This window comes from Crotalus tigris, unplaced genomic scaffold (assembly GCF_016545835.1).
Source record: "Crotalus tigris isolate CLP2741 ecotype Arizona unplaced genomic scaffold, ASM1654583v1 scf7180000024506.7606697, whole genome shotgun sequence".
Classification (NCBI taxonomy): Eukaryota; Metazoa; Chordata; class Lepidosauria; order Squamata; family Viperidae; genus Crotalus; species Crotalus tigris.
The window spans coordinates 3,790,282-3,802,338 of record NW_024100678.1 but is presented as its reverse complement, the minus strand read 5'-3'; the positions used below and the strand labels follow the sequence as shown (position 1 = coordinate 3,802,338).

The window sequence follows — 12,057 nt, the reverse complement described above, 5'->3', positions numbered from 1 at the left end:
AAACAGAAGGAGCACCCATGGGATCACCCCTCTCACCTGTCATTGCCAACCTCTACATGGAACACTTTGAAACCCAAGCTCTAGAAAAATCGGATCACAAACCCAAACTCTGGCTCAGATACGTAGACGACACCTTCATAATCTGGCCACATGGGAAAGAAAAACTGGACAACTTCCTCACACACCTCAACAGCCTACACCCCAAAATACAGTTCACCATGGAAACAGAAGCTAACAACCAACTTCCCTTCCTGGATGTCTTAGTCTACAAGAAATCCAATGGCTCCCTAGGACACACCATCTACCAGAAGAAAACACACACAAACCGCTATCTGCACGCTCTCTCACACCACCACCCAGCACAGATCAACTCTGTAGCCAAGACACTCATCTCCAGAACAAAACGCTTAGCTGACGAACAACACCTAAAACCGAACTACACACTCTCATCCAATGTACTAACATCCAATGGATTCCATAGAAATAAGATTACAAACCTAATCCAAAAAGAAACCCCCATTAAAATCCAAGACAAAGAACAAGAAAACGGCAAAGATCCTTCATAAACACAACATCAAAACAGCATTCTGCACAAACAGAAAAATATCCACCATCCTTAGAAACCCCAAAGATAAAATTGAATTAGAAAATCAAGGAGTATACGAAATCCCATGCACCACTTGTCCCACCACATACATCGGACAAACCAACAGAAGAATAAGTGCACGCATTGAAGAACATAAGAACTCAGTCAAAAAAGAGGAACCAACATCTTCCCTGGTCCAACACCTTAAAGCCACAGGACATGAAATTGACTTTAAAAATACCAGAACCATTGCCAAAAGTGAACATTTTAATAACAGAATAATCAGAGAAGCCATCGAGATAGAAAAACGCCCACACAGCATGAACAAGCGAGATGATACCTCCCGCCTACCAGCCATTTGGAAACCCGCCCTTATTGACAAACGACTCCCTAACACAAAAAATGATACCAGACCCACACTCACAAAAACCACACAGGATGTCACCACCACACATCCACGCAGAAAACAAACCCAAAGCCACACCGATGATGAGGCACGACCACAAACCAGAAGCCAGACCACAGCTGCATCATTAGCCACTTTAAACTCCTCCAATCCATACATGAAGCAAACTGACACCCTCCATGAAGAGGAGGCACGACCACGAACGCGAAGCCAAAAAATAGCAAGGCAGCCCAAAATCTTAAACCCCTCTGCAACTCAGACTAACCTGAGCACAACCAAACAGAACACTCCCCCAGCCAATCAGAGCACAGCCAACCCCCCCAGCCAATCAGAGCACAGCCAAGCCCCTAACCAATCAGAACACACCTCCACCCAATCAGAACACAGCCAAGCTCCCACCCAATCAGTTCATACCCCCACTGGCAGTTAAAAGGAAGAAACAGCTAAGACCACACATTGCTGCTCGAAGCACGAAGCTGAAAACACCAGCCTGAAGATGACGAATGGGACTTCGTCGAAACGTCGCCAAGACACTTCCAATTTTACGCGGGAGAAAACCCGAACAACCAAAGACCTACATATATATATATATATATATATATATATATATATATATATATATATATATATATATATATATATACACACACACAAACATATATATATTGAAATGAAAACTTTTTTTGTATTTGCAGTCTGGCACATCTTACTCTAAAGTTGCCTTTCTCCTTTTTCCTTGGATATGCTTGTTTTGCATCTAATGAACCTAAATATAGTTAAAGAAAAATTGGTATAAAGCATCTGCCCTACCATTAGGCAACTGAGAGAATTGACTCAGATAGTGGATACTTGATGAGGTGCAACCCTGGCAGTCTTTTATGTATTCCTCCTGAAATATCTGTTTTCACTTTTAGGAGTTAGAATTGTGTATGCTACAGTACTAGTCCCCGGTGTCCTAAAGTAACCACCTTCTGGTTGTATGGTTACCAAATTAACAATACCTACTATTGTAGTATATTTGTAGATGGAAGTCCCTCAAACTTCACATTCTCAATTTCTGTTTGTGGAAAGTATTTAGGTCCTTCAGTGTCTTATCACTGTTTATTTTTAAGCGTTTAAGTTATGCTATTTCATTATTCAGTGTTTTGTTGTTTTAGCATTGCTTTTCAAATTTTATTTTTGTTCTTAAAAGCAGGATATGAATTTATATGTAAAACAAACAAATGACAATTATTAGTACCAATAACAATATTAATAAGAGCTAGCAAATTCTAAAGAAGAAAGCAAATTGTTCTATTAAAAGTCTTCTGTGAGATTAAAAAAAATCTGGCTTCTTGCTTTGTACACAGTTTTTAGTGTTGCTAAAGCTGGGCTTTTGAGATTATTTGTCTTTGCTTCTTTCTTTTTTTCAAGACTTTGAGAGAATACCAAGCTTCATTCACTTAATTTCTTTGTAGTATTAGAAAATAGACTTCTCATCTTAAAGAAAAATCAAATGGTAGCTTTGGGAGGTGCCCATTGATGCAGATGCAATTTCTAAGTACTAAACTAAGAGCTTTGGAGATTTGATATTGCAGGGACAACAAAGGGAGAAGCTCACCCAGCAATGTATCCTTAGGGCAAAAGAGCCTTCACTAGCAGGTGGCCTTTCTTCTTCTTTTACCCTTGTGTGCTTTGAAATTTCTTTGGTACATATTGAAGATATCTTAGTTTTTCTGTGCCTCAGAAAAATGATCTGTACTTCGATGTTTATGTTTTGAGTTGGTTTGGAAAGCCTTGAATCAATGTAATATACATTGTACTTCAGGTAAACAAAGAACATTATGTAGTCAGCCTTGCAATGTGCAGAATAAATTCTTGTAACAAGCAAGTTCTTGATTATATAGCTACTCATTGAAAAATAGAAATTATTGGATGACATTAGGCAATGGATGATTGCCTAATACTATAGTGAAATTTGTTTTCTAATTTCTAAAAACTTATTTTAATTCTCAAAGAGGCTTCTGATCATTTCCTCAGATTTAATTAATTTCTTTCATTTTTCGTGATACTTTTGAATCTTTTTAGGATGGTGGAATGTTTGTGTAGGTTACTATGAACAGCTACATCATTGTGTACCTCATTGCCTGTGCTTTCTTATTAGAAGCATTATATTATATAAGGAGTCAAGATGCTATTTCTTAACATTTCAGGCCTAGAATATCAAAAGAGGCCACAGATCACTGAATAAATTATAGTACAAGATATTCCTAAGGCAGCTGCAATAACTTTGTACCCCATCGATGAGAGATTTTCCCCAAATTGTTGTTCTTTGAGGGAAAAAGCTAGAAAACTGCTTCTGGTAATTGTTGTTGTTCTTTTCCTCCCCCTCAACAGCAGAAGAAATATTTACTAGGCATAATTTGCTCTCAGTAAAATGTTAACTGTGCAACTGGCAACTGACAGTATCATAGAAAATAATTTTTAATTACTTAGCAATTGGATTGTACTGGCCAGAAAGACAAACATATTCTAACTGAACATGACCTAATAAAGTCTACTTGACTTCTTTGGCATAGGTTGTGTTTCTCTTCTTGCTTCTTAATTCTTAATTTTCTGAATTAACTATTTAAGAGTTTAGGTTCCTCTTGATTCCCAGTTCTTGATTCATTCTAGGCTGATACCCATGATGCAGAGATATAATGCTATACTTAAATTAATCATATCAGTGGAATAAAAGAGTAGCAGAGAACCACCAACTTAATATGACATTGGCAATGTGACAAGGAAGGGTTTAATTCAGACTGTCCATTTTCTTGTTCTATTTATATACGGTAGCTACCTATTCACTTTGTGACTTTGGAACCTAACATCCAGTTAAAAAGCAACAACAAAATGGCCAAATAAAATTAAGAATATATCACACCTGATGCCACTTATAACATATGAAAACAGCCCCAGTGACCTAGAGGAAAAAAAACCCTTTAATGCCCCAATGCCCTTTAACAAGCCACGAGGGTCTGATACACGGATGTTGCTTCTGATAAGGATGCTCTGTTAGGTCAGAATTCTTGAAAGTCTTAGAGAGTTTCTGATTTAGAATGGCTGTTGGTTGTTAGTCTGTGAGATTTAGGGATGAATTGGATACCAATTTTCTTAAGGCAGAGATGGGACTGGATAAAGCACAGCTGATGGAAAACTAAACACAGTTTTCATAAATACTGTAATGTCTTAACCATTTTGCCCTATTGTACTGTTTTTTTTCAAGCAGTACAAACTCTTCTCCAGCTACGACAGGGAATTCTTGAAAGTTGAGTATGACTTACTTGATGAAGATTAGATTGCTTAAAGACTAATGTAGATGTCCTGCTAACAGTGCAGTGAATCAGTGTGTCCAAAAGGCATTGTCTACTTCCATCTTTTTCATGGTGTTGTTGATACTGCTAATCCTCTATAATGCTGTCACCTTACTCTTCTACTTAAACCTACTTATATCCTGAGATAGCTTGGCTGTGCCAATTCTACTGATAATTAACAGGGACTCCTTCATTATTCTTCTTAGATGTCCTCAGAATGGTGGCCACCAATTGGGAGTGGCAGTTTAAATATTGCAGATACTCAGATTTGAGAATCAGCATCTAACTCATACACTTGCCAGTTGATCACTATCTACAGGATGAGGGCCTAATAATTCAATGTTTATTTAGATTCCCCTTGCTACTGTTGGTACTATGAAGTGAGTAATATTCTGTCAAAATATGGAAATTTTTCAAAGAGCAGGATATAGATACCAAAATCTTCTTGGGAAGTTACCAGCAAATGTTTTCAATCCAATAAACAAATGTGAAAACAATATAACTAGCTAAGGTAAAGAGAAACTTGTTGAAATAATTTATATAGGCCACAAATAAACTTGACGATTAATTTCTACTTCTCCTGGACCAGAGGGATTGGTTGTATCAATGAGTGCTTTTCCCATATTTTTTCTCAGAATCAGAGATTCAACTTGAACTCTCTTACAGGGTAATATGCCAATAGGTTAAAATTCCACATATAGCCCATTCCATGCAAGTCTGGAAAAAAAGCTGTGTTCTATGATTAGAGCTGAATCCAGAATAGAGTATATCATGTTAATAATTTTAGGGACATTGCAAAAAGTATTAGTGATTTCTGTCTGTTCTAGTGACTTAAAATAATAGCTAGGTGCCTGGCACTAGGAGATCTAAAATTATTTGCTAATTCTTATTTTTCTGTTGAGATTTGTTGGTCAGAAAGAAAAATCCCAGAGCTATTTTTTAAGACCATGAGATTATACCTTTTGGTTCCTGTCACATTGTTTCACTATCCCATTAAATAATCACAGTCATATAAATTTTCTCCTCAAAAGTATATTCCCTTGAGTTTAATGAAACTATAAGAATCTCCATTTACCTGCCCTACCCAACCAAGTCAGCAGAGGTTGCTTTAACTTATATTTGCTGTTGCCACCTTCTTTTTCCTCATACCATTTCCAGCCACTCTAGCACTCTCCTTCTTGACCATTTACTCTCAAGAGGAAGGAGTTTTATTTGGCCAGGAATTTAGTCAACAGACCCTCCTGGGCTTTCTTACTAGTAAAAAAAGAGTTTAGGTTATAATCCAGAGACCTCCAGAAATTTTTCTGGTTGGATGTGCCTGTTATATCCACTTACAATGGGTCTAGGATTATAGCTTAAAGCAGAGTATTGTCTGTTGTGTTTTAAGTTTACTATCTGTCTGCCATTTTGCTGCCTTATAAAATAAAAGACTCCTCACGCAGACCCTTACTCTAGATGGGTAAGATTTCTATTAAAATTTCCCAGTCCTAACAGTTATACTGTAAATTAGATGCAAAGTTATTATCATCTATGTTACCATAGAGGTGAAATGAGATAAATTATATATTTGTCAAATATATAATGTGAAATCTCAGCTAAAGTGAATTTTGAAACCAGGGACTTAGGTATGACATTACGCTTATGTACAGTATACTTAGATATACTAAGGGACAAAACTATTGTTTACTTCCTTTAAATAATATTCGTTTACATATATATGTAGTAACATGTTCAGTTTGTTTTACAGCAGCCACAACAGCAACCACAACAAAGAGGTGCTCCAGATATTTCATTCTCTATTGATGCAAATAAGCAACAACGACAGCTTATTGCAGAACTTGAAAATAAGAACAGGTAAAATCCCGAAACCTACATTAAGCCAAATATATGTGTGGATAAAACATATTGCATATATACAGTAGTTGGTAACAAGGCAAAATTCACAACATTGCTTATAAGAAAACACCATAGATATATTACGGGTGATCATCATACAGAAAAGTTTACTTCTTTTCTTTGTCATGACATTGTTAATGTTAATATTTTAAAATATACATTTAAGATTGTTATGGCAGAAATCTGCTAGTTCTTTTCTTCAGGAAACACATGATTTAGTAAGAAGTGAGAGAAAGAAAGAAAATAGCAGGGTTGAAGGAGAAATAATATGCTGATATTACGATATAACCAGTTTCATATAGTGGTTAAGGCACTAATTTAGAAACCATGAAGCCAGCCATTTTTATCCTGATAATATTTAATATTTCCAGACTTATAAGATGACTAGAGAGAATTCTCAGTCATTCTAATGGGTGTGCTGGTGATTGATAGCCGTAGTCCTGACCAATTTTTGCAGTGTTTGTCTCGGGCAGCAATTTTTTGAATTACATCTGTGGCAATTTTTGAAGAGTTCCCGAATGGAGGGCAAAGGGCTAGTTGTCAGAAGAGCAGCCTTAAACATTTTAAAGCTTATCAGAGTACTGTGATTTTCTCATTAAGATTCAGAAGATTATCCATAAATATCTCAAATTAGTTGACATTATTTGCAATGTTCTGTGTTAAAAAAACTTTGCTCATAGAAAAAAGAAACATACTTATCACTGTTTTTTATTATCTCTCTTCCTATGCCAGAGAAATCTTACAAGAGATTCACAGACTACGGCTTGAACATGAGCAGGCATCTCAGACCACCCCAGAGAAGGCAGCACAAAACCCTACGCTCCTGGCAGAACTTCGCCTCCTGAGGTAAATATGCGAAAGAGATGTGGGAAGGTAGATATGTCATATTTAGTGTAATACCTCTTGTCTGTTTTGTTCAATTCCATGTAAGACTATCTATTTTGAAAAAGAAATAATTACTGTGTCCATTTTTAAACTTACAAGAGAGAATATTCATTATTTCAACATTCCAGTGAAAGTACACATCCCTTTATAAGGCTACTTTCCTTAACATTTTGAATACAAACAGGAGTTATCCTTACTTTATCATCCAAGGTTGAATAAAACCAATTATTCTGTTCAAAGAGCCAAAAGAAATATGCATAGTTTAACATCCAGTGTAGAATGGACATAGACTACATATTATGACTAAAACATTAGACTTAGTCTAGGGAGACACAAGTTTGAGTTCTTGCTCCCTAAATGACTTTGCATCAACTCCATCTTGCAGAGTTATTTTTGTGTAGATAAAATTAACCAAGACTCCTAAGGCATTCTATACTGTGAGAGAAGTAGTAAAAGTAAAGCATGCTGACATGTTTATGAATAGAGAATTATTGCTTTTGTTCTCCCCAGTTCACATCTAAGTTTGGGAGAACTTAGGAAATGAACTGCATTTCTTATATTCAGATTGTCCTATACCTCAGTTGCAACAAATGCACTGCTTTCATCTTCAGTGCTTATTGTTTAGACAGAGGAAAGACGAGTTGGAACAGAGGATGTCAGCTCTTCAGGAAAGCCGAAGAGAACTCATGGTTCAGTTAGAAGGCCTCATGAAACTACTCAAGGTAAAATGTTCCAGCACTCTATTAAGCAAAATAGATAAAATAGATAAAATTGCAATAAAAAAGGAAGGCAGTACAATGTTATTATGGTATCATCATTTTCATTCTACCCATTCTACAGATAGGTAGAGATGTTGGTGGTCAGATAAGTTTCTCAGTTCCTACAGCAATCATTTGCTTTTGTTCTCTAAATTAAAATCACATGAAACAGTCTGAACTGAGGTTATTTATCTTTTTCTGTAAATCAAGAATTACCTCCTCACTCCTTGAAGATACTAAGTGCTGTAGGGATCTAATTTTGACAAACTCTTAAGCACAAGTAATCTGAAGAATGATTAATATAAAAGTATTAATGCTTCTGAGAAGAAAATAAGTTGAGGAAGTAGCCAAGTGTAATTGTTTGGAATTCTGTGAAAATATAAAATTTTAGACTTGTCTTAAACTGCAAGAACCTTGCTTGACCTATTAGAGATAAACTGTGAAGATGAGGGGGGATTGATCCTGGTATTCTCAGAATAAAATCACAGCAATTGTTCAGTGAAATGACTATTAGGCAGTTTTCCTGCATCTTATATTCATTCTGTCTCTCAGTGTTAACATTAAAAGTAAATTTTCTTTGGGCATTGAATTTTCAGAAAAATTAATTTGAAAGCATAAATGTTACTAGGGCATAAACACTGAATATGGAAGACTGGTTCCAAAAGTAGTCAAGCAGGTATTTGAAGAATAGAAGTGCACAACCTAAACACTCCAGCCTAGTCTCCAGAGCTGTTTACAAGGAATCAGCCCACACTAACAGGAAAAATCTGTCCCTTCCTTTGGAGTCTGCTAAGTAAGAAAGAAATGATTAAAGAGATTAAAAGTTAAAGAGAGGAATAATAGAGACTAAAGGAGATGAAGAAAAGGCACTGCCCTGGCTAATAGCTTTATGTTATGCCCTAAACATGCAACTCCCAACTTGTCTCCCTTAAAGTAATATGACTCGAATATTTAACAACTTTATCAACAGGGCTTGAAGGCATTGCTAATATTTATTATTCTCTTCTATTAATATTTATGTTGCTACCTCCTCCCAAAATTGTGATAGTTGCACACTGTTGCTGGCAATAGCAATTATGTTTTGTTGCACTGCAATTTACTTCTCTTTTATTTTATTTTCTAAAGTTAGATTCATCTAATTCATGATCATCCCATTTTTCTTTAGGAAGAAGAATTGAAGCAGGGAGTAAGTTATTTAGCCTGTCAATGTCACTAACTCATAGGGAATGTTCTTGTGATCCAGATGTGCTGTAAATACACATACATAAAATGTGTATACTGCTGTGGTCAATTAAACAACACTACCTTGCATGCCTTTAACCATTTATCTAAGGAATTAAAGCAATGGTGGGATTCAGCCGGTTTGCACCACTTCGGCAGAACCGGTAGCTAATTTTTTGTTGCCCAGGCAACAAAATGGAGAGATTGGACTTCCGGTAGCGGCCTCCACACAGAGAACCAGTTGTTCACATATTTGAATCCCAAGAGTGAATTAAAGTACTTCATTCAATCATCTAATTATGAGATAGTTTTATTGAGATGTCACTAAAAATGTAAGAGATCTGCATGGCCTTCTACTGACTTAAAAGCACTTTGTCATTAAACAATAATAACCCTGTGCAATACAAACCATAGTAGTATATGAATTTTATAGTGCAGGAATACTCAGGCTGCTAATAAATATACTTGGTGTGCTTGATTTTATTTCTCCAGATAAATCCCTTGTAATAACTTCTAAAAAGTAAGTCAATAAGAGCTAGTCTAGTCTAACATTCAGTTTATATTCTTCTTTTCCAAGAATGCATGCAGGTTAATAATTCAAGAAAAAAATCAAACATAGATTTATAAAGGGTACACAAAATGTACTGCTGCATTTGCATGCTTTTTGTAAATATATTAATTTCAGCAAATAACTAACTCCATGGGTTTACTAAACTGTAACACAATAATTGGTCAAGAGGTACTGTGAGAAGTTTCCCATGATAACAAAACTGAACTTTGATTTTCAGTTCAGTGCAATTGAAGACATAGTCGCTCACTGACAAAAGACAAAGTAGTAGCACTGAGTAACTGCTATGTCAATATCTGCTTCTTATTAAATTTTGGCAGGATGTATTTTGGACAAAGAACCCTTGTTAATGCTTAGTGTGACAAAAAGTGTAAAATAATTGCATTGTTGAAGTTTTTTGGGAGTAAAAGAATTGGGAAAAATAGAATCAGTTTCATAAACATATGAAGTATTAAGGTCAGTTTGATACTGTTTTACTTTCTTCAATATATTCTGTTTAAGGATGCAGCAATAATTATAGAGCATCTTGAAATCTTTTTAATTTAAACACAGAATGATTCAGTTGCTATACTGAGGTATTTTGCACTCCGTAGTATTTTCAAGCTCAAAAATTGTGTTCAAGGAACATGGGAAATTCCCTGAATCTCCCTTTCTTAACGATCTTGTATATTTTAACTAGCTAGTCCAGTATCAACTCCATCGTTGATATCTTAAGAGGGGTTTGTCCTTTAAGGTGTAACTCCTGCTTATTGTGGATCATATCATGACAATGATATCAATTCATATAGATTCAGTAATGATGTAGCTGACAACACTTTGTTTTTATTTTCTTTGGTTTAAATTATCTATATCTTCTTTCATAAAAATATCCAAGGAGCTAACCATAATAAACATCCAGCCAATCAGAAGAAGTAGAACTGGAAGAAAAAGTATATAATATCCTCTTACAGGAAGAATAAAGCTAACCCACTCATTATTTCACTTAGATCCATATAAGAACAAATATTAGCAACGTTTTACTATAATTTGCTCTGAGTACATCTTACGTATAACTATTAGTGGCAGAAATCAAATGGTAAATGAATGGTGTTCCATTTATATGTGAATTTCAATATTGCAGAGTTGTTTGTGTATGTATTACTTTCATAGCAGCTTTCCCCAGTCTTGATTCTGGATGGGTTGACATTACATATCTTAGCATTCTCCTCCAGTGATCCTGATGGTTGGGAAATCTGAATCCCTCCAAGACTGCAACTGCAGCATCACTTTCACAGATATGAAGTGCATTCATTTCTTTAGTTGTATCTAGTCAATTGCAATACTCTCTTCTCTCTGTCTTTAAACCTGCCTCTTTGCAAGCACTGTGATATTATTTCACAAAAGTATGTGAAAAAAATTAACTGTAAGAGGGCTTTATGTCAGTTACAAATATTATGATAAACATCTGTTTTTATCCCTATTTGCATACTCTTTTAGAGCAGGGCTTTTCAACCTTTTCACCCTTTGTACCACTTTTAGGATATGGTAATATCCGAGTACCACCAGTCGCCTAGCAAGGTGTCAAAAACTTGATGACCAAAAAAAAAGGAAAAAAGTGATAAAGTACAGGTAGTCCTCAACTTACAACAGTTTGCTTAGTGACTGTTCGAAGTTACAATAGCACTGAAAAGTGCCCCCCAAGCCACAGCCAAGCAAGACACCTGCCGGCCCGCCCGGTGGTGCTCTTCCTCCTGTCTGAGGTTTCATTGTTGTGAGTATTTCTGTTGAGGATTAGCCGTGGGAGTTGGGGCGGGTGTTTGGTTTTTATTTCCCCCGTCTGCTAGGTGATTGCAGCAGACTTTGGTCACTTCACATAACCCTGGGACACTGTGACCGTCATAAATATGAATCCGTTGCCAAGCATCTGAATGTAAATCACAAGACCCTGGAGATGCTGCAACATTCCAGCTGACTGGCACTTCTTCTGGGCTCAGCAGAAGTGCCAAGATCAGTGCCGAGCTCCAGCTGGAGCCTGGCTCTGATCCTGGCGCTTCCACTGAGCCCTGACAGCCCTGCAGCTCCAGCCATCTCTCACTCAGGCTTGTGCAGTGCTGCCACAGGTTCAGCTTATTCCCCTCCCCCACTACCATTTTTCTAGGGTGCTTGCGTACCACCTGCCAGGTGCCAATGTACCAAAGGTGGTACCCGTACTACTGGTTGAAAAGCCCTGTTTTAGAGGACAAACATTTATAATATTATAGATGCTATATATTATGTATCACTATATTATGTATCAATATATTATATGGTATATATAAACTATGTATAAAACTTGATATGTAAATTATGTGTTAATACATTTACATGGTGTATGATATTATTATGTAGGGGTAATCTACAGTTAGATTCACACTGGTGGAAAC

The 12,057-nt window shown here is 36.3% G+C and overlaps 1 protein-coding gene across 28 annotated transcripts in view; it reads left to right on the top strand.

Annotated features, from left to right (window-relative positions):
* The window catches only part of DTNA (dystrobrevin alpha), a 237,063-nt gene that overhangs the window by 211,406 nt on the left and 13,600 nt on the right, over positions 1-12,057 (top strand). For 21 of the 28 annotated variants that reach the window (XM_039333476.1, XM_039333478.1, XM_039333477.1 and 18 more), the window contains 4 exons: positions 6,075-6,181; positions 6,956-7,069; positions 7,734-7,830; positions 9,032-9,052. In XM_039333476.1, the coding sequence (XP_039189410.1) occupies positions 6,075-6,181; positions 6,956-7,069; positions 7,734-7,830; positions 9,032-9,052 (339 nt within the window). The remainder of the gene's footprint in view (positions 1-6,074; positions 6,182-6,955; positions 7,070-7,733; positions 7,831-9,031; positions 9,053-12,057) is intronic. The other 7 variants (XM_039333484.1, XM_039333503.1, XM_039333494.1 and 4 more) reach the window with 1 other exon arrangement.